At 35.3% G+C, this 24,471-nt stretch overlaps 3 protein-coding genes across 5 annotated transcripts; all 3 read right to left on the bottom strand.

Moving 5' to 3' along the window:
* Nucleotides 1-2,362: 2,362 nt before the first annotated feature.
* Nucleotides 2,363-7,456, bottom strand: LOC141656814 (GDSL esterase/lipase At4g16230-like). The gene is made up of 5 exons (XM_074463872.1): nucleotides 7,132-7,456; nucleotides 6,720-6,850; nucleotides 4,311-4,556; nucleotides 3,341-3,596; nucleotides 2,363-2,785 (listed from the first exon to the last, which is right to left on the bottom strand). The coding sequence occupies exons 1-5, from the start codon at nucleotides 7,394-7,396 to the stop codon at nucleotides 2,541-2,543; spliced, it is 1,143 nt and encodes a 380-aa protein (XP_074319973.1). The 5' UTR covers nucleotides 7,397-7,456; the 3' UTR covers nucleotides 2,363-2,540.
* Nucleotides 7,457-9,884: 2,428 nt separating this feature from the next.
* LOC141656813 (pathogenesis-related homeodomain protein) lies at nucleotides 9,885-16,759 on the bottom strand. 3 transcript variants are annotated; one of them, XM_074463869.1, is made up of 11 exons: nucleotides 16,458-16,759; nucleotides 15,100-15,798; nucleotides 14,590-14,755; nucleotides 14,129-14,252; nucleotides 13,926-14,038; nucleotides 13,319-13,681; nucleotides 12,565-12,798; nucleotides 12,085-12,174; nucleotides 11,913-11,963; nucleotides 11,196-11,402; nucleotides 9,885-10,729 (listed from the first exon to the last, which is right to left on the bottom strand). In XM_074463869.1, exons 2-11 carry the CDS (start codon nucleotides 15,699-15,701, stop codon nucleotides 10,445-10,447), a joined length of 2,235 nt encoding a protein of 744 aa, XP_074319970.1. In that variant the 5' UTR covers nucleotides 15,702-15,798; nucleotides 16,458-16,759; the 3' UTR covers nucleotides 9,885-10,444. The 3 variants fall into 3 exon arrangements, with proteins under 3 accessions (XP_074319970.1, XP_074319972.1, XP_074319971.1); XM_074463871.1 differs by having other exon boundaries at nucleotides 15,107-15,798; nucleotides 16,458-16,745; XM_074463870.1 differs by having other exon boundaries at nucleotides 15,100-15,775; nucleotides 16,458-16,556.
* A 795-nt stretch (nucleotides 16,760-17,554) lies between these two features.
* Nucleotides 17,555-24,230, bottom strand: LOC141656812 (phytochrome B-like). Its single transcript, XM_074463868.1, has 5 exons — nucleotides 21,741-24,230; nucleotides 20,727-21,534; nucleotides 19,903-20,196; nucleotides 17,858-18,298; nucleotides 17,555-17,596 (listed from the first exon to the last, which is right to left on the bottom strand). Exons 1-4 carry the CDS (start codon nucleotides 23,806-23,808, stop codon nucleotides 18,079-18,081), a joined length of 3,390 nt encoding a protein of 1,129 aa, XP_074319969.1. The 5' UTR covers nucleotides 23,809-24,230; the 3' UTR covers nucleotides 17,555-17,596; nucleotides 17,858-18,078.
* Nucleotides 24,231-24,471: the final 241 nt, after the last annotated feature.

Raw genomic sequence — 24,471 nt, 5'->3', positions numbered from 1 at the left:
TGATTACATAATAAATTAGGCAAGTTTTATGCCATGCGTAATCCATAGATTAAGGAGATGATTGCATAATAATTTTAGTGTGTAATTATGGAGATTGTATAATAATACAACACAAAATAAAACTAGAAATAAGATTAGATTTTATTAGTTGCTAGATCTTGTTGATTAATAAGTTTAGAATTTTAGTTATCTTTTAGTTAGTTTATTAGTTATCTTTTTGTTAATAGATTTCTTGTTGGTTAAGAAGACTATAGTTATTTATAAGGGGTTTAGTTTGTAATTTTTAGGCAGATTATGAATTTTGAAGTTTGAAAGAACAAAAACAGTTGCAAGCTTTTAATCAGTCTCGATCAGTTTGTATACAAAAATTCGAGATTGTACTTCGAATTGGCGTTTGAGGATTGGGCTCCAATCTCATCGTTATTAGCACCTGGTTCGAGGTAGAACTACGAACTAAATATCCCCTTAAGTTAGTTAAAATCCGTTACTAGCTTCCGCATTTGTATCAAATACCCTAGATTATCCAAATATAGTGGGATGTACATTTAACTAAAATTTAGTGGGTTATTCATTTTCATACTACAATTTAATGGGCTATTATTCATTTTCATTATCATTCTTAGTGATTTAATATCCAAATAAATAGGCCAGTATGAGAATTATGCAACTTAGGCGGGAAAATTACTAATAGTTTTATTCTCATAGTAGTAAGGGGATTTACAAGACTCCTAACTTTTAACAACTTCCTAATTCCTATACGGAGGAGAAAACCTTTTAACTATGTGTGCTATGCAATTATACGAATATAAATTATTGTTTAAGACAAAGGTGTTCATTATATAGTGAAAACGGGTAGTATTACTTATTTGCATGGACGAGACAAAAAAAATTAAATATCTAAAAAATAATAAAAGTTTGTCTTATCTATTTGAACAGTCCCAATTATTCCGTTATACTTCATCCGTTTTAGTGAAAACAAATACCTCAATTTTAAGAGAGACTAACCGAATATGCCTATAAACTTCCTACCTAGACATTTGGCTCACAAATTCTCATTGAAGACGGACACTATCCGTTGCAAATTGAAGACGGATAGTGTCCCTCTCACAAAATGCAAATGGATAGTACGTGCAAGTGGGGGTATCCATTCCCTCCACTTGCATTATCCATTTACATTTTATAAGATGACCACTATCCGTTTTCACCTTGTGACGGATAGTGGCCGTCTTCAACGAGACGGATTGATTTCTCCTTAGTGCATAGAATTCTTACCTAATTACCGATTTTTCCACAAACTTGCATTGTGAAGTACAAAATTTCACCTTATGACGCATTTCACGTGGACAATTCTCACTTTTTAAAATTCACAACGCTCTTGTTTTCATTTTGAGCCATTGTTTTTTTTTTTTTGAAAGTAAGGAGCAATTTAAGTTTACAGATTTTTCTTTGAATGAGATTTTATTTTATTTGGTTTTAGTCGAGTTGTATCCAGTCAAATTTTACACATGTTTTAGATGTCGTATGACTATTTGTTAATGAATTTCGAACCATTGTTTTTGGTGAATAGCAAATTGAGTACTGGAACAAACGTGTGTAAAAATATTTACATTTACGCGAGTAAAGATATTTACAAAATGAACATAATTTTTACACTTATTTAAGTAAAAATTTTTAAGAAATAAAATGAATATCGACAAACATGCAAAAGAAGACAAATATTACAAATGGCTAAGACATAGGGGTACTTTTTAGTAAATTTAGATATTTTAGTAGATTTGATTTGTCAATATGTTGTTTTAGGTGTTTAGTTCTTAGCGTATTTGATCTGACCAAGCCTATTGCAATAGTAGGTTCAATCAAAGATGAATTGATATTTAAGTTTAATGATGTTCATATTTGTCTTTTCATAAATATTTTGCTAATTATCAAACACTTTTAATTGAATATATACTAATAGAAGTATCTTAATCAGACTTGTTAAACAAAATATGTCATTAATAATTTAGTTTTACGATATGCTTATGCTATTATTAATTTGTCGAGTACCAAACAAGCCCTTACCATAGAAGGAATTATAATATGAAATACTTGTACTTCTTGTCAAAATTACTTGTTAATGTCAATATAATAAAAACCTATATATAAGACTATAAATTTATGTTTTGTAAAAATGATAGAATAATCTGTCGCTTCTTAATACGATAAATGCTAATCAACTACTAAATTTCTAATTAACTAATCTTATCGTAAGAATACACAAGAATACACTGAGACTTTTTTCATATTGTCCAATTCAAAAAATGTGCAATAATGCCAATTGTTCATTTAATTTTTGAACTTTAAACCGATTCAATTCAAAATATTGCATATAATGACAAAATTGTCACATAAATTTTATTTGTGTTTAATTTCTTCCCTTTCGCATCAACCCTCCTTACATGTGTAAAGATATCGTCAACATTGTATTAGCCCTCGTGACTTCCATTACACCAAAAAGTAAAATTAAAAACAATCAACAATAGTGATGTAAATTAAACTAGCTAATTAAAAGAAGGAGTTGAATTAGGAAAAGCAAGTTGACGGATATTGATGGGAGAAACGAAAGAGGAGTCTCCATCAGTGAGACGTTTAGCAATGATGACATTAGCAGCATCGGTTGGGTGATATGGATCCCAAAACACGTACTTTGAACGATCACTGCATACTTTCGAAGCTTGGTTACATGGTACTAAACCCCCGTGCCTCCCACTAAAACGGCAGCATGCTGAGTCTGCGTTCTCAAAACCTGATCATTGGATAAATTAAGGTGTTGATTTTCGCAATACATATTGTTTACTTTTTTTATCAAAGCTGCAAGTCCGTCTTTAGACAATATTAGGGCGTCATCAAATGATATTGATAAATCTAATAAGAGAGGCTAGCATGGACGGCCCCCTAAAAATTTCCGAAGTTTCGCCCCCTAACAAAAAGATTTGATTATACTATTGTTACAGTTATATCAAGTTTCAGTACCACCATACCACATTTTCAAATGGTTTTATGTAGGATACAACGTTGAACATTTTAATGACCTCTCTTATATGATATACGGAGTACTATAAGAGGATAGTACTAACACTCGAATTGCCTTATAGCACTATCTCATTTTCCTTCACTTTACATGCATATGCGCTTAACATATGTTAACTAGCTTAGCTGGTAAAGTCATAAGAGGTGGTGCGCTCATGACCTGGGTTCAGATTCCGTCAGCATTAAAATAGCCCTTAGGACTCCCTTCGAAAAAAAAAAAAAACATGCAATTGCACTTAGAATAAGCATATTTATGTAAAGAAAAACATACCATAGGAAGTGTAATTTAAAATGATATCAGAAACAGCACGATAAACATCTGCATAAACAAATTGAGATCCTTGAAGCTCGTTGTTTAACTCAGTAACAAGAGACTTGAGTTGGATATTAAATAATTGTGCAAGCTCATTAGGCAAAGCCACGCAATTATCACCAGCTGACGGATTTAAGTCTCTTTGATATGGTATGCATCCAATAGGTCCAACATTTACTACTATTATTTTCCTTGCTCCCATATCATACAATCTCTGTAAAAAAAAATTACATAATATCGCGACACGTAATTAGACAATTGTATAAAATTAACTTGAAAAAAATGAGTACTTAACCTAAAAGATAGTTCTAAACTCATAGTCTTATATATATGGTCGTCGACGATAAATTGGTTATCGTACGTCTAATTAACCTAAATAGATTGTCCCTCCGTTCCGGTCAATAATTTACACAGTTCAATTTATTAAGGTATATTAACCATGTTTAACGGGACGGAGGGAGTATTATCAAATGACAAATTTTATTGTTCTAGGTAAACATTAGACAAACTTTCATTAGTTTACCTGACTTTTGACAGTGTAGTTGATCTCTCTTGTTACAGGTCATAAATTATGAGGAAAGTGACTTTTTATGATAAAAATAACCATCCAGAAATTCTTATTTATGAGATAAGATTATATTTTATCATTTCATGGTCACATTTTTCCGTGACAAACTTGTGATACGTCACACATGAGAATTTGTGAATTTATAAACATTTATAGTCAAAATTTCCCCTCATACACATGATTAATAGAATAGAATATGTAGTCAAAATTTCATTCTTGACAATCATACACATACACAAATCTGTCTTTAAGAATATATTTTTTTTTTCTGAATATGAAAAATCAATTGTCAAAGACTTACCTTAAAAACTAATAAAATAATAAAAGTACGACAATTATATTAATAATAAATAGTCTTACCAATAATTGCACCCTAAACCTTGAAATCAAGGCATTAACAAAAGTTTGAGGTGAAACTAAGGCTTGCTCAGCTCTTGAAACAACAGGAGTAAGATAGTTGTTGATAAAATCATTGGAACCCATAACCATTGAATACAAGCCCTTTGCAATTAGCTTATTGGCTGCTTCTTCTCCTATGTTTGTTATCAAATCTTCCTTGGTATTTGCAAAGTTGTCCAATTGAGCATCCAAATTCAACCTTCCAATCTAAAAAAACATTTTGTTTAAAACAGTTTTACACTTGAAACGAGTTTAAATAATGTAAAACAAATCTACATAGTATAAAAGCTGAGTTTTTTCTTGGCTTTTGATTGACCGCTGAGTTTTTACATGTGGGTCCCCCCACGTTTTCTTATTCTATTTAATTACCCTCTCTCCTCAACACAATTTATATTTCTATCTCTTATTTCTATTTTAATTACTTATGTTAAAACATAAGTTAAAATGTCACAATTTACATGAAATATTGCAGTTTACATATACATTCAACGGGTCTAACATATCAAATACTTTTAATATAACTAGTTTTAAACCCGTGCAAAATTGCACGGGAATTTATTTAGGCCGGTATTAATGTTTTTGGATGTATATTTGTTTTTGCATTTCTATTGTACTTATCTAGTTGGTCTAAATCAACGATCTACATAACTAATGTTTAAATTTGTTACAAACACGTGTTGACATGCACTGATTTATGAGAAAATAACGTAATCTACTCTTGTAAATAAAAATTGCATACATAAAAAACTTTACATCCGGATAAAAGAAATATAATCTAATAATCAAGTTTAATATATGCAAGTTATTATAAAAATTGAAAAATTTCATGATACACTACATTAGTAGTGCATAATGATTTGTAAATTAAATTAAAATTTATTTGTTTTTTTAGAGTAAAAAAAAATTAAAATTTGCTTTAAATGCTAGTGAAGACCAAATTAACTCGATTGCTTATCATTGTCGCCTACCATTTTCGGTGTGCGCGGCTAATAGTTAAGTTGCCAAGTTTTATATTCCAAGTAAATACTCCGTCATGATTGATTTTTAAACAAAAAATTTTGTACCATGTAGTTTTAAAAAATTATGTTGTGATGTTGTTGTTGCATGGTACAATAATATTAATCAAAATACATGAATATTTTATACTCCAAGTAAATACTCCGTCAAGATTTATTTTTAAACAAAAATATTGTAGCATGTAGTTTTAAAAAAGTATGTATGTAATTCATTTGCGTTTTATGTTTTATCCCGTATATAAATGTAATTCCTTCTCGTAATTATGTAATTTTATTATTATGTAATTTTGTTTTAAAAATTATGTAATTCAATTTTATTTACTCCCATTTGTAATTCATTATGCGTATATGTTATTAATTTTATTTACACGGAATGTATAAAATTATTTCATAATATTGATTTATAGAATTTTTTCATAATATTATTTCACAGAATTTGTTGCAAGACGGAATTTATCGCATGTTTGAAAAGACGGAAATCTGAAGAAATAAATACATTGCACACTAACGGGTCCCACCATAACATGAATTTCCAAAAAAAAAAAAGCGGTTGCATTAATGACGTGGCGCGTTGAGGATTGAGTATTGTCTTTTGTATTAATATAGATAAGATTCTAATAAAATATGATTGTACATTATCTAATATTCAAATCCAATATTTATCAAATATTCGAATCTCCAAATATGAACTATTTATATTGTCACGGTATTGAACACTTAATCACGCTAAATTATACGTTCATGTATCTAATGATAGCGCCTGCTATTACGACCCGTGCATTTTTTGCACGGGAATAAAACTAGTAACTAGTTAAACCAAAGGTTTCATGTTCGAGCTTTGGGAATGCAACAATGTTAAGGGAGAACTTTTATCGCCCTAGTGATCCTACCCAACTCGAATCTGGATTAAACCGGATGGTATACATAATAAAAAAGAAAACCGGCTGAACGTGAACCATAGTGGGTGTTGGAAAAATGTACGGAGTATAAGTTTTTTTTCGTTTGTGTTACGAACAAAACAATTCAACGAAACACTGTTCCTTTGAAACTAATTTCACCCCAATGAATCCACATCAGATTTTTTTTTACGTGTTTTTGAAAAAGCCGATTTTTGGGACGATGACTTCTATACAAATTATGAAAAAGACGAGCCATAATGCCAACCTCAGGACAATGGCTTTACATTTTCACGCAAATTTAGAAATATAAAAAGAAAAAAAACTAAAGACATCTTAGAAGTGTTGAGGTATTTGTGTGGTGTTGATATTAAACTTGCATAGAGTTTGACAAAGAAATCGAAATATTTAGGAACCATTATAAGGAAACGGGAAAAAAAAAAAAAACATCGACTTACAAAAATTTGTCCGGTGGCATTTAAAATCCCTCCACCACCAGAACCGTAATTAACACCTTGCAATATAGCCGTTCCTTTTGTACTAGGAGCCAAGTACGGTGGTGAAAATTTTTTCTGTCCAAGTTCCTGACCTAAACATACATAAGCAATATTTATCACAGTGCAAATTATCAATCAAGATCGTTATACATGACAATGTTTGCTTCAGACGGATAAATATGTGATCATTTTATGATTAAATGTAAATATTTTATAATAAAATGTTACCATCAGTTTTTTTTGTTAAAAACTGGCAACTTTAATTATGACATTTCATCGTACATTTTCTTGTTTTATGTTGAGACTAACTGATGAAATAGTTATAACTGTCGCAAACGGAGAGAAAAAAAAAACAGAGGAATATTTAACTTGCCTATAATGTCAGGTATGGTTCTTCCATTAGTATACCTTCCTGTTGGCATTCCAAAATCAATGCCATTCGGAGGAAAGTTCGCCTTGGAAAGCGAAAAAATGTAGTTGTTGTTCCCTACATCGACTAGCGAATCTCCGAATACAAAACTTGGTGGTAAATCCTGGCTGCTTTCTGCATTGCTAGTGTTGAAAATGCTCAAGAAGTACAAAGATAAAACGATTAAAAATATATAATTTTTTTCGCGCTTTATAAAAATGTTATCCATTTTGGAAAACAAAGAATAGGAGAAGAGTATATTATTTATATTAGATGAAGCAAGAAATAAATTTGTTAATTTGGTGTATTTATATAGTCATCTAGGATTAAAAAAAAAAAAAAAAATGAAAAATAAAGTTTGAAGGATGATAAAAGATATTGATTGCATGTCTACAAAATCAGTTGCTAAGTTTTAACCCGTGAAAGTTGTTGCAACAAGAGCAATTAGGCATCAACCGGGCATTAAGGGTCTTAAGAGGACATGTTCATTATTTCTAGTTTAAACAATGTAGGTAGTTAGAGATGTCAAACTAATTTAGTTGGTAAAGTCATGAGAGGTGGTACTCATGATCTGAGTTCAGATCCTTGTCAGTAACATAAAAACGAAAAAAAAAAAGGTAGTTAAGGATGTCAATGGGTAGGTAAAAGCGGAAATTAGAGTCTTTTACTCGCTGTGGATATTAGAGTACATGGACTGAATACGGGCAAGTATTTGGTGCATATGAGCGCGATTGCGCGAGGAAGCCGATGACCCAGCTCCTCCCCTCCCCTCCCCTGTCCTCTCCTCCGAGTATAGTACTTTGTAACTTCTAATTCTTGGCTCCGCCTCTGGACCCGCTTATTGTACAATTTTCATTTATATTAATATCAAGTAAATTCTTGTACTAAAAAAGCTTGAATAATCGGGTATAAAAGGTAGAACATATGTTAAAATGTTGGATGGATTCTACAACCCTTTTATTTTTATCCACTATAAATATTGTCGCATTTCATTTCTTACCGTATTTTTCAAATTGACTGTTTTTTATATACGGCGTTGGATGATTGTAACGTTTATTTATAATTGAAAAGAAGAGAAAGAAAGTGGTTTTCATAGTCAGAACATCAATCCGTGTCATTGTAGACGGATAATAGCCCTCTCACAAAAAGCAAGTGAGAGGGCAAGTGGAGGTATCCATTTTCCACCCATTTACACTATTCACTCTCATACTATCTGTTTACAGCTTTAGACGAATAGTCTCCGTTGTCAGAATTAATATACATGTCATTATCAGCAACACTAAACTCCATAATTAATGCATAATTAATGAATGATTTTGCAACTAAGATTTTGAGCTCATTCACAAATGTAATACGAGTAATTAGTATTATTACACTTTTCCTTAATGATTTTGTGTTGGCAGCTGGTTTTGAGGCAGACTTATGCTGCTTTATTCTTCTATACGAAATAGTATGACTCAATAGTCAATAGAAGTACTATTTGTGTACCATGTTTTTGCACTACTTTTTTTTTAGTCAATAGAAGTACTATTCGTGTACCATGTTTTTGCACTAATTTTTTTATTTTTTTTTATGAGGAGTATCCCTACTGATAGCCGGAGCAATTTTCATCGGGATACTGAATGCAATCTCAAAGTTTGGTTTTTTCATTCGCAAGAGTGAGGAAGCGACCTCTAACCATTTATTTAAGAGACGAGAATCTTTACCACTCACACCAACCAACTTTGGTTGCTTTTGCATTACGTTAAAAATAAAGTTATAAACATTTAAATAAGAACGGTGTTTGAAAGTATGTCCCGTTAACGACAAGTTTTCTGATGATATGCCAAGGACCGGTAAAGTTTTGCGCGTTTAATCGAATTAAACTACATGTTCCACCGTTTGTGCAACCACCCGTGACCCTTCAATTCCTTTGAGTTTCGGTCTAGCAACCCTATACAGCTGCTTTGGCCGTGCCATGAATCTCGTTTAATACCGTAATCGTAACAATAACTTTTAGGACTTGTTTGGTTGACATAAGGGAACTAAAGTTCCCGGGAACTTCAAGTTCACATGAATTTCCAATTCATGTGAATTCCCAAAAAGTGTTTGGTTTGCATGTGGGAAGTTAATTCATGTGGGAAGTTCCAATGACCAAGGGGGGGCTTGGTGAGTGACTTCCCACATAATGGAGGAAGTAGATTCACGTGGGAAGTTCTACTTCCCATGATTTTGGCAACCAAACAACATCATGGTTTTACACTTCCTAGGAAGTTTAAAATCCCATGATTTTAACGGGCAACCAAACAAGCCCTTATTTTAATATAAAACGCTCTTACATAATAATACATAAAATTACCCAAAAGCAAATATGGTGCAATAATACTATTCTCCCCGTCTGAATCATTTGTTTATCTTTGATTAAATACCTCTCATAATGAACATAAAAGGTAAACAAATAACTGATACCGAAAAAGTAGTACAACAGAAAGCTAGTTGAGCCATTAACAATGTTTAATCAACAGCCGTTTTTTCCAGCAAACAAGAGAATTCAAAGGGAATTGAATTGAATAGGGAGTTAACAAGATACCAATAATTTACACCCATTCATCTGTATTGCTCAATTAACAAGTTCCTAACAGGTAACGAGCTAAGGTCTTATTCTTTTGGACTGAAACCGTGCTAAATGGAACTGAGCTAACTTGACTTAAACGTGCGGAGTAACTGGCAACAGTTAATGCTAATGGAAACCCGAGTTCATTTGTTCCCAATCATATTCGGATGTAAAGTACTGTAATAATGAGTAAAAATTTACAACAAAATTTACACTTTTCTGACTACAAGATACTATGAAGTCCTTAGATCAAGCGATATCTAAAATCGGGTGCTGTCGTTGTGCTAGAAATACAGCCGACACACCCTTTGAATGGATTACGACGACCACCAAAACTCTATAAGTTGACCACAACGAGATGTCATCGCAATATGGCATGGATTTACTACGAAGACTTAAATTGAGAGATGCAAGCTCTGTTGGTGCTATTTTTCTGCTCCGACTCTATTGCCTAAATAATTCGACTAAGCAGGGTTTGCAGAGCGTAAGTTAAGCTAATAGACAACTACAAGATTTGTAGCAATCTCTAATATGAGTAATATGTACCTTTCTAACTTCTGCACCCACGTAAACCATTCAAATGCCGTTCCTTTGGAATAATCAGTTGAAATGTCAGTGTTGGTAAATTGGACAATCAAGGAGGGTTCACTTCCGAAACTTTTAGCTTCAAACTCGTCCGTCAGATCAAAGTTTCTCCTTGACCTCTGCAATAGGGACGTAGACGACATGCTTTTCTTCTACGCTTGGGTCAATAGAATCTCTCAATATGGCTTTCTGAAATGTGGATACGACTTGCTTCAACTTCCAAAGCTTTGCTTCCATCTGCCAAAGTTGTTCCATTTGCATTTCAGCGCTTTGTACTGGAGGATGCTCAATGTCGGGTCTTCCTCCCTTTTCCTGCCGACTTTTCGCTTTCAAGCATAAGAGATGCTTCTTCAAGCTCATGTCGTCACTTAGGTCCACATTTGCCTGAGTTATTACCGAATATACAGTAAAACAGCTTAAAAGGCAGTAAAATAGAAGTAAAAGCCATGATTCCCAACAGAATCTAATCCGTTAAGACTGTGTTATGTAAAACGAGACTATTATTCATTCATTCAGAGGCTTCCCCATCCCAAACAAAATCTAGTCCGTTTACACTGTGTTATGTTAAACGAGACTATTGTTCACTCAAAGCCTACCTCATTCCCCACAAAATCTTATTCCCGCACCATTCAGAACTACCCCGATACAACAGCAAGAAAACCCTTTAACCAGAAAACAGGGAAAAAAACAGAAATCTGTACCAATATAGAAACAAGAACAGTGAAATGCAATTGTAACATTAAAAGTATTAACTATGAACCTAAGTGAAGGATAGCACCGACTCCAGTGTGTTGTTACTAAAAATGAAAGCAAAAAATAGTTTAGAAATGCTTTTTGTACGAGCTAATACCTCGGTATTACCAGGTGATGTTTTCTTCAACCGTTTCTTCTTTGCTGAGCTTACCAGAGTTGTCAGATTATCATTCCAGCTAACTTTCTTCAACTGCTTTTTATGGATTGAAATGGGCGAGGAGCACTCTGAAATAGTACCCTTGACATCCTCATTAACTTCAATATCAGATTTGTCGGAAGAAGGACATTTTAGAGAACTTTGCCTCTGTTGCACGTTCATGAATAGGTATTTTGTGAGATGAACAGACTACAAAACTACAAGAACAACAAAATCAAACCAAGGCGGAAATGCATCAAAGTGCTCCTGCCTATGGCAAGGTAAGGAGGCTCAAATGTATGCAACCTTTTCCCGTGTGTTGAAACTACTAGGAGACCACCCACGAAGTCTTTAATGTCTCTTAGTATATAAGAAAAAACCACTGGTATGATAATAAAAAAAATTCGTGACAAAATATAATTACATTTAAGTTCCATTAATTTTCTCCTTTTATAGTCAAACAACCATCCCGCAAAACGAAAATGTCGTATATAAAAAAAAGTGAGTCATTTTACTTAATTCCTCCATGCTCAAAACCCAAAGAATGGTAAATCTTTGATTCCATTAGAGAAAAATAGATTCACAAATGAGACTGAAAAAAGACGGAATGGTAGAAAAAAAAAAGGTTGAGAAATTGTGATGATAAAAATATCAAACTAAAGCACCGAAATTTCTGACCTTCCTCTTCTTTAGCGCTAAGTAGCGTGCATTTTTGAACCACTTGTTCACCTGCCAATAATGTCAGAAAAACTGAAGTTTGTTACAAGCCCACTTCACAACGAGACTTCAAAATGGCAGGCGGAATTGTTCAAGTATATAACTAGGATAATAACTTACAAGGGTATTTTACCTTTGCATACTCAATACCTACAGCCTCCGAAATATCCTTCTTAACATCTCTAGAGGGAAGCTCATTTTCAGCAAATGTCTGACGAAGTTTCTGAAATATTAAACAACAGCATCAGAAGTTCAGAATAGTCATGCAAAGTACTCCGTTCCTTCTTTACATTTTCCTCTTTGGATCATTCAAATCATTCAGTAACATTTCCACTGTTTGGGTGATAACTGTAGAAAGGCAAAAATAACTTATAAAGACAGTGGCTTCTATTATCCATCCACTTCCCTTTAAGCACACTCATCCACTTGACATGTATAGTACACCCTTTCCGCTCCCCCGTTTCTGAAAGTTTGCGATATATGGAAATGTTGTAGATCCAAATCAATTGAGGGAGTAAATTATTACGGACATTATTGTCCGTCCCGTACGCAATTTTGTTACTCAAAATGGGGAAGGGAGGAAGATGTAAAGGAAGAGGAATTTACAACCTACCTGCAGAACATCATATGGTATCTTGAAGGGACGTTTCCTAGGGTTGTTCTCAGATGGAATATCCTTTCCCACTTCCTGACTTCGCGAATCTGAAGGTTTCACCTCACTTCCACTTAGCTTCATAAGAGTACTAGCTGCGTCGCACAACTTTTCCCTCCGCCTTCGTTTACGAGGGTCCCAATCTTCATCATCGCTACATACGTCAATACCACTAATGTCCTTTGCAAACATTTCCTGCAAGCAAGATAAGAATCAAACGAATGACTTGCTAAATACTACTCCAGTACTATAAGAAGATGTCATATTTCAAAGCTTTCTTGTATCCTAGTAACAAGCACAGAAAACGGAGTTTGACAGTCTAGTTAAATAAAAAGGAAAATCCTTCACATCTTATTTTATTACACTTTTCCCTTCATGTAAAAAAATTAGAAATGGACACAGTTTGTAGCTCTAAATCTCTAACCTAAGAATCATGTCCATCTTTAATGTAACAAAATATTTCTAATGGACAGTAAATATGGCATTTAAAACTCTCTTGATACACGAACTTAATCTTTAAGTAGCATCTACAGCCACATGAAATGTTACACGTTTGACACATCCGCTGAACCGCCAAGCAAACGAATGAGCTATTGCCTACCTCAGTTGTTCAAACAGGCACAAATACTTGAGTGAAAATATTGTTTACATAATACATCTGAATCACAATTAAGCTTTAAATCTTAGCAAGTAAAAAATTGTTGGCACCACTTACATCATAAAGCTGTTTATAATCCACTGCACGTCGCTGCCTAGGACCAGACACGATTTCATTATCATTGGAATCTATGACACAGTTCTGGTGCAGAAGAGGGACGTCACTGGATATTTCATTGCTTTCTGTTGACAATCCAGATTCCCAGTGAGCTTCACTTTCTAATGAACAATTTGAGCTGCTAGTGCTACTTTCCGCATGTGAACAACTGTTGTCCCTAGCATCGCTGTTTCTAGTGCTATAAATATCGTCCATTTCAGGATGATAATCATTATCATCAGATTCATCATCCGGCCACTCTTCTTCGGGATTGAAGTCCACCGTCCCTGACTCAGATAAAAGAGCTTCCTCTTTAAAAATATCCTACACAAACAACAGACATTACATTCAACATTTTAATAAATGTACGAGAACTTGTATGAGAATGTGGAATATCTCATTAACCCTATAAACAAATAAGGTGTACCAAAGGATCTCACTGTCCCTATAAACAAATAATGAATACAAACGGATTTGAGTTGATCTCACACGCGAGCTGTCCTATACAAGACTCGATATGTTTTGATGCCAAATAGAAACAATACAATATTTTTTCTACAAAACCAACCTGCCACATGCAATATTCAGAAAACTCTGTCCCAAGATGTGCATTCATTGCCTCTAGAAGATCGGTCTTGCAATCACAATACTTACATAACCAACCTTCGTCTTCAGGGGGAACTTCAAAACCACGGAAAAAAAGAAGAAGTATTCTATAAGAAAGCAGCCACTTTGTAGTAAAAAATTCAAGCAAAAAATCATGAAGCTTACTGTCTTCGGTGGCCAATGGGGGGTCAATACACTTTTGATGGAAAGCACAGTTGCAGGTGCCATCACATAGTATTATATCATTATCCTCCGAAACTTCCTGAGTCCTGCATTTTTTGCAGATTATCTGCCAAAAAGATCTTTAAACTTAGATTATAGGTATTCAACACTATAACAACCACCACCAAAAGTTCACAACAACAACATTACACCCTTTCAAACTAGCGGCTTTCATTCTGGAGCCTTGCCGCTCTTCTCAAGGAAGGGTCATGTTGGGAACATGAATTCCAGTCACAAGAGAACAAAATGATATCTCAGACTTACTACTATCAGATATGGCTCCTTAAATACCCAAAAAACAGGAGTCCATATAGGCTCCTACAATACTTGCTGATTTCTAACAAGGAGTCTCAATATACTCTTTACACAAGCAGAACGGAGACGGTCAAAATAGAAACACATACATGATCATGATGTACAGAGCCATCTGAAGAAATAAAAGTGTCATCGATCTTTCCAACAGAACCAAGCAAATCCAACTGACGAACTGTATCCCGAATACCAAGCTTGCAGTTCAGGATCTGCTTTTTGGCTCTTTGTAGCTCCTTTTCAGGCTTAATCTTTTCCCGGCTATAATCATATTAAATGTAATCAGTCAATAGTGCAACAATAGAAGTAAATGTCGGGAAAAAGAAGGGACTGCTTCATGTTTTTTGTTTATAGGACACTAAGGGGGGGAGACATCCATGTAACAAAAATAAAAATAAAAATAAAAAGAAGAGCTGAATGATGCTCGTAAGCTTTCATGAGTTATATCCTCTTTTTTGCGGACATCAGTCTTAGAGGTACTAACTTTTCCCACATATTTGTTCCACACAATAAATCGGTTCAAAAGAGAGAAAAATGTGTAAAAGCTAAGTCTCCTTCAATTACAGTCACGTGTTCGGAAAAGAAATTTAGGATGTCTTAAGTACCTCTGACCTTTCCATCCTTCTCCTGTGTAAGCATCAATAAGGTTTTGCTCTAGCTTTAGTTTAACCAAAAGGTATCTTGCTCTCCTCTGCAAACGAGAGGCTTCATCTCGAATAACTTTATCATTTTTCCTCTTAATTTTCCGATTTCTCTTCAAACTTTCATTTTCTAACCTTCCATTGTCTTCCCTTTGGGGGTTTGATGATAAATTGGCGCTTGTGTTAAGCTTCTTCGCCAAAACACTTATCTTTTTCTGCTGCTTATACAGACTAATGAGGTTCTGGTTCTCAGAAAAACCATTTTCATTGTTCAGCTTGTGTACAGAATCGTTAGTCTTGTTTTCCTTCTTTGACGGGTCATCTGCCTCCTTCTGTTTCTCACTACCCGGATTCAGTTTCTTCGAAGAATCGCTTTCTTGGCAGTTGCTCATGGCTTCTGTAAGAACCAATCTATTCTCAAGTCGATCACCCTTTCTTATCTTATGCGAGGTTTTTGCTTGCTTCAGCTTTGAGTTGGAGCACATTACCAAAGAGCGAAATTCCAGACTTTTTTCCTTCTTGAGCTTCTGCAGTAAATCATTTCTTATCTGCATCAATGTTTCCATCTCTGACAGCGATTTACTTGGCGAATATTTCAACCGCTTTTCACTCAGTGTTCCTTCACCTCATATGCATCAGCCTAGAACCCAAACACCTCTGAGACTATGAGTAGAAATATTACACCAACATTAAAGACCAATTATAACAATTGGGCAACAGCACATCAAGCAACAAGACTAACTGGCAACACAAAATTCGGCTGTCGACTAATATCAGAAATCAATAACCTTCAGATTCAAAATCAACACAAATTATATAGGCAAAAAAATCTGTAAATTCTGCAGCATAAACATTATACTGAACTCATAATGCCCATGTCAATTCTATCCCAAAGAACAGATCTTTCATTAAAATCTTACAAATTTGCACCAAATTAACAATAGGGTTCTCTTCCAAATTGGCAGAAAACAATCCGAAAACAGAAATTGATACAAAATTCTCCACAAAAGTAAGTTCACCCAAATCAAGCATCACAAACAATTTCCATTCACAAGAATTTACTGATCTACTAATAAAGAACACACTACAGACATGATTCTAAGCATTGCCCCTTATATAAAAAGGCAAGATCAAGGGTATGACAAAAATCAATTAGTCTTGTGTAAGACCGCCTTACACAAAAATTATGTAAAAACGGATCCAAATCACAAGAAAATCATGACCCATATCAGAGCAAGTAAAGTACTAGTTATCAAAAGAACCCGTTTTACAATATATTTGTATAAGACCGTCTTACACAAGTATTTGCGGATAAATTATACCTGAAGTAAAAGGGAAGCAAACAGGCAATTGGGTAATGTGCAGGTTGAATGCTGTATCAAAAAAAGAACTGAACTTTTGATTTTCAAACAGTCTTTTTGTGTGGAAACCTGTCAATGTGAGACAAACTTCCTAAATTCTGTGACATTTGGGAATTGGGAGGTTTTTCATTTTTATTTGTTTTTTTGAAATTTAATTTATATAATCCGCAACCGTTTGAGAATTTGGATGGTTTTTTCACTTTCTGGTTTTTTTGTATGAGAAGACTTCAGTAGTTCAGTTCTATGGCTTTTGACTTTTTGTTAGATTACCCAACTTTACTAAAGGGAAAGTTTTCCCCAAACCAAGCTTGGGTGTTGGGTCCCAAATTGGATAAACAAACTAACAGTAGGTCTCATGAGAGACCGTCTCTTACTAATTTAGTGGGAGACATAATAAGGAAAAAAGAAATTTAGTGGATCCCTCAACCTATCATGTAAGAGATCTCTTTAATAACGCTATTGAGAGACCGTCTCTCCGGAGTTTTTGTGAACAAATAAAAGTACATGTTTCAATTTCTAGGGTTGGCGAAAACTAATCCGATTGAAATTCGATTTGGTAACCTGAATATGACCCGACTAGTTATGAAGGTCAATTGATAATTGATTATGATTTATGACCTAATTTGTGTAACTGATCCCGGACAGAAATTGACCCAGATAAACCAGACTAACTGAATCGAAAGTATGACCAGGTAAAGAATTAACTTAACGATGATCCAAACAGGATTTGATTGACTTCAAATTAAAATAAATGCATTTAAAAATAATTTTTTAAGAAGAATTGTCGATCTAAATTTGAACCATTGGATAAAATACATGTTGATCATTTGACTTTGTAGTAACCGGTATTGAAGTCGATCTGTCACCCAAGGATGATCGGACCTAAACCAAAATCCTACCTAAACTTGAAATTGTCCTGGCAAAACTCGTCCACGACCCGACAAAATCCGCTTAATCCGACTCCTTAGCGAATTGAATGACCCAACGAGGTCAAATACACAACTTTTGTGCTAACTTTCACTAAAAAAAAAAGAAAAAGAGAAAAAAAGATGAAATTATGTTGCTCTAGCTAGATTTTCGCGCCGGAACTTAATATACACCTTTCTTTTTGTGATTAAACAAAAAAAATTCGAACTAGTTGACATCTGCAACTTAATGTACAAGTGCAGTTAATGTATTATACAACTGGTTGTATATACTACTTATTCAATCTTATTCAATGTAGTTGAACTTTGTTATAAAGTTATTGAGTTCTACTAACAAAATTATCGAGTTATGATACAAAGTTATTGAACTTAACAGAATAATTTTTAAGCTCAACAACTATGTGTAAGAGCTCAATAACTTTGAGGCGGTTGTACAATACTATTATACACCTGGTTGTAACAATCATGCTGACAATATCATTCAATCACACCATTTAGTGATTACAAACTAATATGATCAAAGACTCAAAGCTACAGCCTCAGCATATTACAAAGCCTCTATGAGAGGGTCAAATGAAGTTGCTCAATCACAAATACGTTACATTTCGTAGATATACATAAAATCCCTACAGGTAGTTATGCTCGGATGACCCACGCTAGTCGCCACTTTTCGAGTCTCTTGGACACAGATGGAGTTCAAGGATGACGAAGAAGTAACTTCTTTCAGATTCTCGTATATATTGAACCTCACCGTTCATAAGCTTTAGAATCTTCCTACACATGCTAAGCCCTAGGCCTTCTTGGGTTACCCATCTACTGTTATGGAACATGTCTTGAACTAATTCCGGAGGGAGACCTTCACCCGGAGACACTAACCTGTCAGCATGAGACGACATCAAGTTAATGTAATGAAAGCAAGCATACTGCATGGTACCAAATCTAGAATGACGCGACCAAGTTGTAACAAGATTATTACAAACCATTTTTAGGAGGAATTTGCTGGATTTATAGTGAAACTATTATGATCTGGCTGCGATAATCGATCAAGATCAAATCTCGAACCAAGATTAAGTATGTAGTACATCAAGTGCTAGAACATAACTATCAAATGCATTACAATACAAACAAAACATACGTCAAATGGTTTTTGGTAGAACTAAGATTGTGATATGCACTTTGTAAAGTGCCTGATACGAGAGACGGTCATGGACCGCCATTGGACCCACCCTTTCTGGGCTGCAAAAGAAATGGGTACAGACTACAGACAATGCATATTGCATAATATAGAAAGGCCCGGGCAGCAAACCCGTCTCAAATCCACTCACCAGTTTGTTCGTGGGCCAAAACTCACGTTACACCCAGTCCGTGTCTGGCCCAATCCCCCATCTAAGACAAATGAATTTTCACTGCAGTGAAAAGCTATAAAAGAACTTGATCCTGGATGCGTAAGCGTGCCGCCTGATGACTGAGCTATCAAGAGAAAGCCCTGTCTATTACTCCCTCTGTCCCGGTCATTTGTTGTCCTTTGGTTTTGGCACAAAGACCAAGAAAAGAGGAGATGGCCAATTACTAAATGACAAGTGTAACAAATTGAGTATGAATGATCAAATTACTCATTAAGTTCATTCTTAAAATAGAAAGGATAACAAATGACTGAGACACCCCAAAATGGAAAAGGACAACAAATGACCGGGACAGAGGGAGTACATTCTAACAGATGTGAGATGCTAAATGTGAGGGTACGTATCTTCTAGAGGATGATGCCACGGCGCTAACAAATTTGGCCACCGGAGCTAAAGAAGCTAATGGAGCAAGGAGATATAAGGTGGCTTGTAAGATTAGTGCCAGTACTATTACAGTTATAGCTTTTTTTTTTTTTTCGTGTTAGTTTCTATTCATTCCTTCTTTGGCCTTTTGTCCATTTAGTAATGCCTTAGAAAACATAAAACTCGCTTACCTGACATCCACAATAGTCAATAGTCACCTGGGAATTCGACAGCAATTTCTTAACAAATAGCCATTGAAAGATTTGAAAGTTCATCCACACATGTCATAACTAATCACGTGATCGAACAAGGAGCAACAACATTATCCCGATGTCTCAATGCCGCCTATGGCAGGGTAAATGAGGTTGGATGTACGCAGCCTTAGAGGTTGTTTTCAAATGACCCATATAAAAATTGCATCGTAAAATAGGCTTTTTATTGCTTCAGAGATAGCAGTGCCAAAAAGATAGAAGGGAAAGAAAGGTTAACTGTTCCTTTTTAATTGGATTGACAGTTGCTAGTTCATATATTTGCATAGCAAAGCTTCATATGATCTCCTAATAAATGCTTAATCCGTCATGAACGTCAATATATCACCAATGTTTCTATAAACAATATTAATCTCTAAACACAACATACTGCCAACATTAATCCAGTCAGCTATTAAAATTTCGGTGAAGTGATTTAAGTAGGTAGGTATTCAAGGACACATACCTGAATTCAATATAAACAACATTAATTCCGCCAGCTATCTGCTTAAGCCTTGGCAGAACATGAATCTCCACCCAGCCATCAGGAGACGGGGCATAACGAACCATATTTACCAAGAACTCGGCTAATATTTGTTGGATTCTGATTTGATCACCATGTACAGCCAATGTTTTGATCTCTTCCGGAATATCCCTGATCAATTGCAAGCCTCTTTCTCGCAAAGGTATCATGACTTGACTTACAATGGCATTGATAACGTTCCCCAACATAAACTCGGCCTTTACCAGCTCCAAAGAGCTAAAAACAAGACAGAATTTAATGTTAGGCATTCATCATCATGATGTCAAGGAAATCGCATATAAAAAAAAAAAGGTACAATTCGATTATGATTCATGACACGTGTAGGCTAGTCGATACAGTCGGCCCCTAGCCTACGCAAAAATAATAATTAGGCCTTGCCTATATGTGAGAATTCGATTGGATACAAGCTCAATATTTCTCCTGATCATTTTGTTTTCCTTAATCAACGGCTCAAATACAACCCGCATAAAGCTCCATGAAATTGACATCTTCTGAGTTCACAAATGCTAAATGTATGCATGTATTGCTTAACATGGTATGACGGTTTTTCTTTAGGAAAGGCGGAATTGTGTGTTTGAAAGTTCAAAACTTCAAACTAAAATCTGGAAAGATGAAATTGTATGTTTGAAAAATACAAAATAAAATTTTAAAATTTCATCGCACCTTACCAAGAGATTGTCTTGCTCATATTTTACCACTGCTTCAAATACCTAACATGTTAATAAGACGTAAAACCGAAGACTTACCCTTCGTCGACGCTTTCCAGATGAATATCCCCTAGTATCCTCTTAATTTGTTTCTCACAAGCATTACTAGTCTCAATAAACTGCTTCTGATCTTCAGCCAAATTCGTAGCTTCCAAAAGCGAGTTGGCAAACCGTATGCCATTGAGAGGATTCTTTATTTCTTGACAAAGATAAGCCAATTCCTTCATCTTTTCAAAGCAAACTTTTTCTTGTTGTCTCTGGATTTGTATTGCTTGTTGCAAGTCAGGACTTGCTATTTGCAAGAAGCAAAACGCTCCAGTAACGTGGCCATCCATGTTAGCCCTCCTATTTGCCGTCAAAAGAGCTTGAACAAATTTACCACCACGGTCATAGAAAGAAAATGGAAATTTCTCACTATCTTGTCCTCCAATTGCATTATGCAAAACGATCATAAACTTGGTTAAAGCTTCTTGACCCTTAAGCCGGCATAACACACCAAAAATCTCTCCAACTAACATTTTTCCTACAACATCTTCTTTGCTCCAGCCGGTTAGATTTGTCATGGCAGTATTCCACTCAGTGCAGCAAGTATTTTCATCAGCCGCGAAAATAGGGGGTATCAAAGGATTTGGATTCTGAACAATAGCCTTGTAGTCACCTTGGATATTGACGAATTTATCCATGACAATTTTTTGTCCAGTAACATCGTGGCCAACAAAACATACTCCAACAATTTTGTTAGTATAGTCTTTGCTGCAACAAGCATTTACCACCACATAAACCGCTTTCTTATGTTGCTCCGACCCAAATGCCTTAAACTTTATCTCTACATTCCTATCTTCTTCACCTGCATCAGCACGAACATGAATTTGCCTAAAGCGCCAACATAAGTACAGACTACAGAGTATTTGTGAGATAATTCTTCAATAAAAATCAGTAGCATCAACTGTGTCCCCAAAATATACCACAGGTAAAGAAATTACAAGCCAAACATATACTCTATAACAAGTAAAGAAATCACGGAACGTAAACATAACATTTGAAGCAAATTACCTCTTAAAGCATGAAGAAGAAGCTCTTGAACAACATTTTTGGATTCCTCGCATACAAGATCATGAACTAGGGATTTTCCCATGGCTTCTTCCACTGAGAGTCCAGTCAATTCTGAAGCTTTTGCATTCCACCCATTGATACAACCATCAACATCGACAGCAAAAATTGGTGCTGTTGCAGTTTCGATCAACCTAACCATCTCTCTTGCAACCGAACTTAACTCATCTATCCCCTGCATTTCGATATCCCCTTGTTGAGTATGTACTATAGCCTTGGAATTCGTAGCCTCCTCATCTTTAAATGAGTCTCTCAAGATAAGTTGCAATGAATGAATTGCATCCATTTCTGCATTATCCCAAGGCATACTCCGACTTTTGACGACCTCCAAAAAGGCCTTGAATGAAGAGCGCGGATGCATCCTTTGCACATCATCCTTGTCCTCGGGATGATGTTTTGCACCACCCCACTTGATTTCTTTTGCTGTATGTGATCTAAACCAAAAGAGAAAATCATTTTGAGTGATATAAGCAACCGCCATTCCACAAACGGCATCAGCCAATGCTAATGCCCCAGGGTACCCAGCATCAGCCAAACTATCAGTGCTCAACCCAGTTGAATCTCCATGGTGACTCAATAACCATTGTACAATATCATTTAGTTGTGGCTCAGTCGGGGTCACACCTAACGGATAGTACTTTCCCCGGAACAAAAGTGCAGCCCCGTCACACTTAACTAAATCCATAATACTTGGACTTTGGGTAACAATTCCAGTAGGAGAATCTCTAAGGATCATATCACACAAAAGGGTTTGAGTCCTCAAGACACGTTTCTCTAACAATTGTGCGGACAATTGCAATTCCATATTCAACTGAAGCCCAAATGCCTGCATTAAGAACTCACAAGCATATCGAAGAGGAAATGGAATAGACCGCGGAGATGTGTGATGACATACAACCAAACCCCATAACCTCATTGCATTTCTCCCACTACTCTCATCATCACTACCATTGATAATAACCGCCATCACCAAGGAAGCAATCGAACCCATATTAGCCATATACTGAGAATGACAACCATGAGGAGCCCTAAGTGTGGAACCAACCAAACATAACGGCTGCTGTAGCCGTTCATCTTGGACCACACAAACAGGCTTCGCATGACAATCCACAATCATCCTAACCCTATTCTGCTTAAACAAAAACCTCGACGCCTGAGGGATATCAGTAGAAGGATAATGCAACCCCATATAGGGCTCCAAATCCGGCCTCTTACTCTCGGCCACAACTTCACCATGCTCATCCTCATGAAACCTATACACCATAACCCTATCATACCCAGTAAGCTGCCTTACACTCTCAACCACAGTATCACACAAAAGCTTAACATCCCCTCCAGGCAAAGACTGCAAATGGGAAATCGCCCTAACGGCGAGCTTTTGAGATTGAACCGCCCCAGCAATCGACAAGGCGGGGTCCTCGGTCCGAGCAGGCTCTAAATCAATAACTATCCCTACATCAATCCTATGCAAAATTGCATAAAAGGGTTTCCCAGAAGCCTTAGAATGAATCCAAACAGGATTCAATAATGTAATTTCCCTAGCACCAAATGCCTTCTCCAAAAGAAGACCACTTGAAGGCATAAACAGTGTTCTAACATCAACCCCAACAGTCAAAATCTCAACTTTATTTCCCCTACCATCAATACAAGGCACAGTATGATGATGAGGGTTAACAGTAAAACCTAGTAATTCTTTAGCATTTTCACTGTATGCAATTACCCTATAATTAGATTCATCAATAGCAATCATACAACCAAAGGGTTGAATTAATCCACCCCTTTGAATTTTACTCAAGTATGCAGTAATTTGCTGTTCAGGAACAGATTGTGCACTAGTATGTGTTCTTACTGACTGTGAATAATCAAATGATTTACCTGATTCACCTGATTGCTCATATACAGCATGTAATCTTGCATCAACGGTGTATTGAGCTATTGCTCTACTCATTGAATCTGATGGGTTGTTTACTTGCATTTGTGTTGGTGATCCTTCTCCACTTCCTGACCCCATTTTTCTTTCCAATTTTTTTTTCTCTGTTCACTGTAATGTTCTTTTCCGTGACTAAGTTTCCTGTAAAACGGTTTTACGGTTTTAGATAAAAATCATGCCCAAATTGGGCATATGCCCATATTAGAGTAAATAAAAGTGGTTATCAAATAGGCGGTTTTATAATATACGGAACTACTACTTGAGTAAGACCGTCTTCCATAATATTTGCGATTTTTGGACAAATTGTTTAGGTGAATTTTCACATCACACTAAAATAGTAAAGGAAATAATAATAAGATTGAAAGAAAGTGGGTTGATTTTGTGGCCTTTTTATTGTAGTTTTTGTGAGGGGACAAACATAGTGAAGTGGCCCAATATTAGTCACTAACAAGAGAGATTTTTGAGAAGGAAAAAAGAGAAGTGAGTGGGTGAGAAAGAGTGATGGTGAAAGAGCAAAAGAAGGTGACATGTTTGTATTTATTGATGGTAGTGATATTTGATTGGATGAATGGGTTATTTAACAAAGTTATGATGGTCAATTCTTGGGTATTTTGTGTTTAAATAGACATTCACAAATTTTAAGATATGATCCGTTTTATCGTGTAAGATTCTTAAATTATCGTAATATACTTTGAAAGTTCTAATAAGTTACTTTACAAGTATAAACTAGTTATCTTTAAGGCG

The sequence above is a fragment of the Silene latifolia genome, chromosome 5 (assembly GCF_048544455.1).
Source record: "Silene latifolia isolate original U9 population chromosome 5, ASM4854445v1, whole genome shotgun sequence".
NCBI classification, from domain to species: Eukaryota; Viridiplantae; Streptophyta; class Magnoliopsida; order Caryophyllales; family Caryophyllaceae; genus Silene; species Silene latifolia.
Note: the sequence above shows the minus strand (reverse complement) of the source record. Positions and strands in the feature narration are given on the sequence as shown.

Coding starts and splice junctions, on each gene's coding strand:
- LOC141656814 (XM_074463872.1), bottom strand. CDS start 7,396: ATGGATAACATTTTTATAAAGCGCGAAAAAAATTATATATTTTTAATC. Junction 6,851..7,131: donor AACCATACCTGACATTATAG/GCAAGTTAAATA, acceptor ATGTATGTTTAG/GTCAGGAACTTGGACAGAAA. Junction 2,786..3,340: donor TTTAAATTACACTTCCTATG/GTATGTTTTTCT, acceptor TCCAATGATCAG/GTTTTGAGAACGCAGACTCA.
- LOC141656813 (XM_074463869.1), bottom strand. CDS start 15,701: ATGGAAACATTGATGCAGATAAGAAATGATTTACTGCAGAAGCTCAAG. Junction 13,682..13,925: donor CTGAATATTGCATGTGGCAG/GTTGGTTTTGTA, acceptor TTGTTTGTGTAG/GATATTTTTAAAGAGGAAGC. Junction 12,175..12,564: donor TACCATATGATGTTCTGCAG/GTAGGTTGTAAA, acceptor TTAATATTTCAG/AAACTTCGTCAGACATTTGC.
- LOC141656812 (XM_074463868.1), bottom strand. CDS start 23,808: ATGGGGTCAGGAAGTGGAGAAGGATCACCAACACAAATGCAAGTAAAC. Junction 20,197..20,726: donor CTGGAAAGCGTCGACGAAGG/GTAAGTCTTCGG, acceptor TCTTGTTTTTAG/CTCTTTGGAGCTGGTAAAGG. Junction 18,299..19,902: donor GTTGTTTATATTGAATTCAG/GTATGTGTCCTT, acceptor TCATGCTGACAG/GTTAGTGTCTCCGGGTGAAG.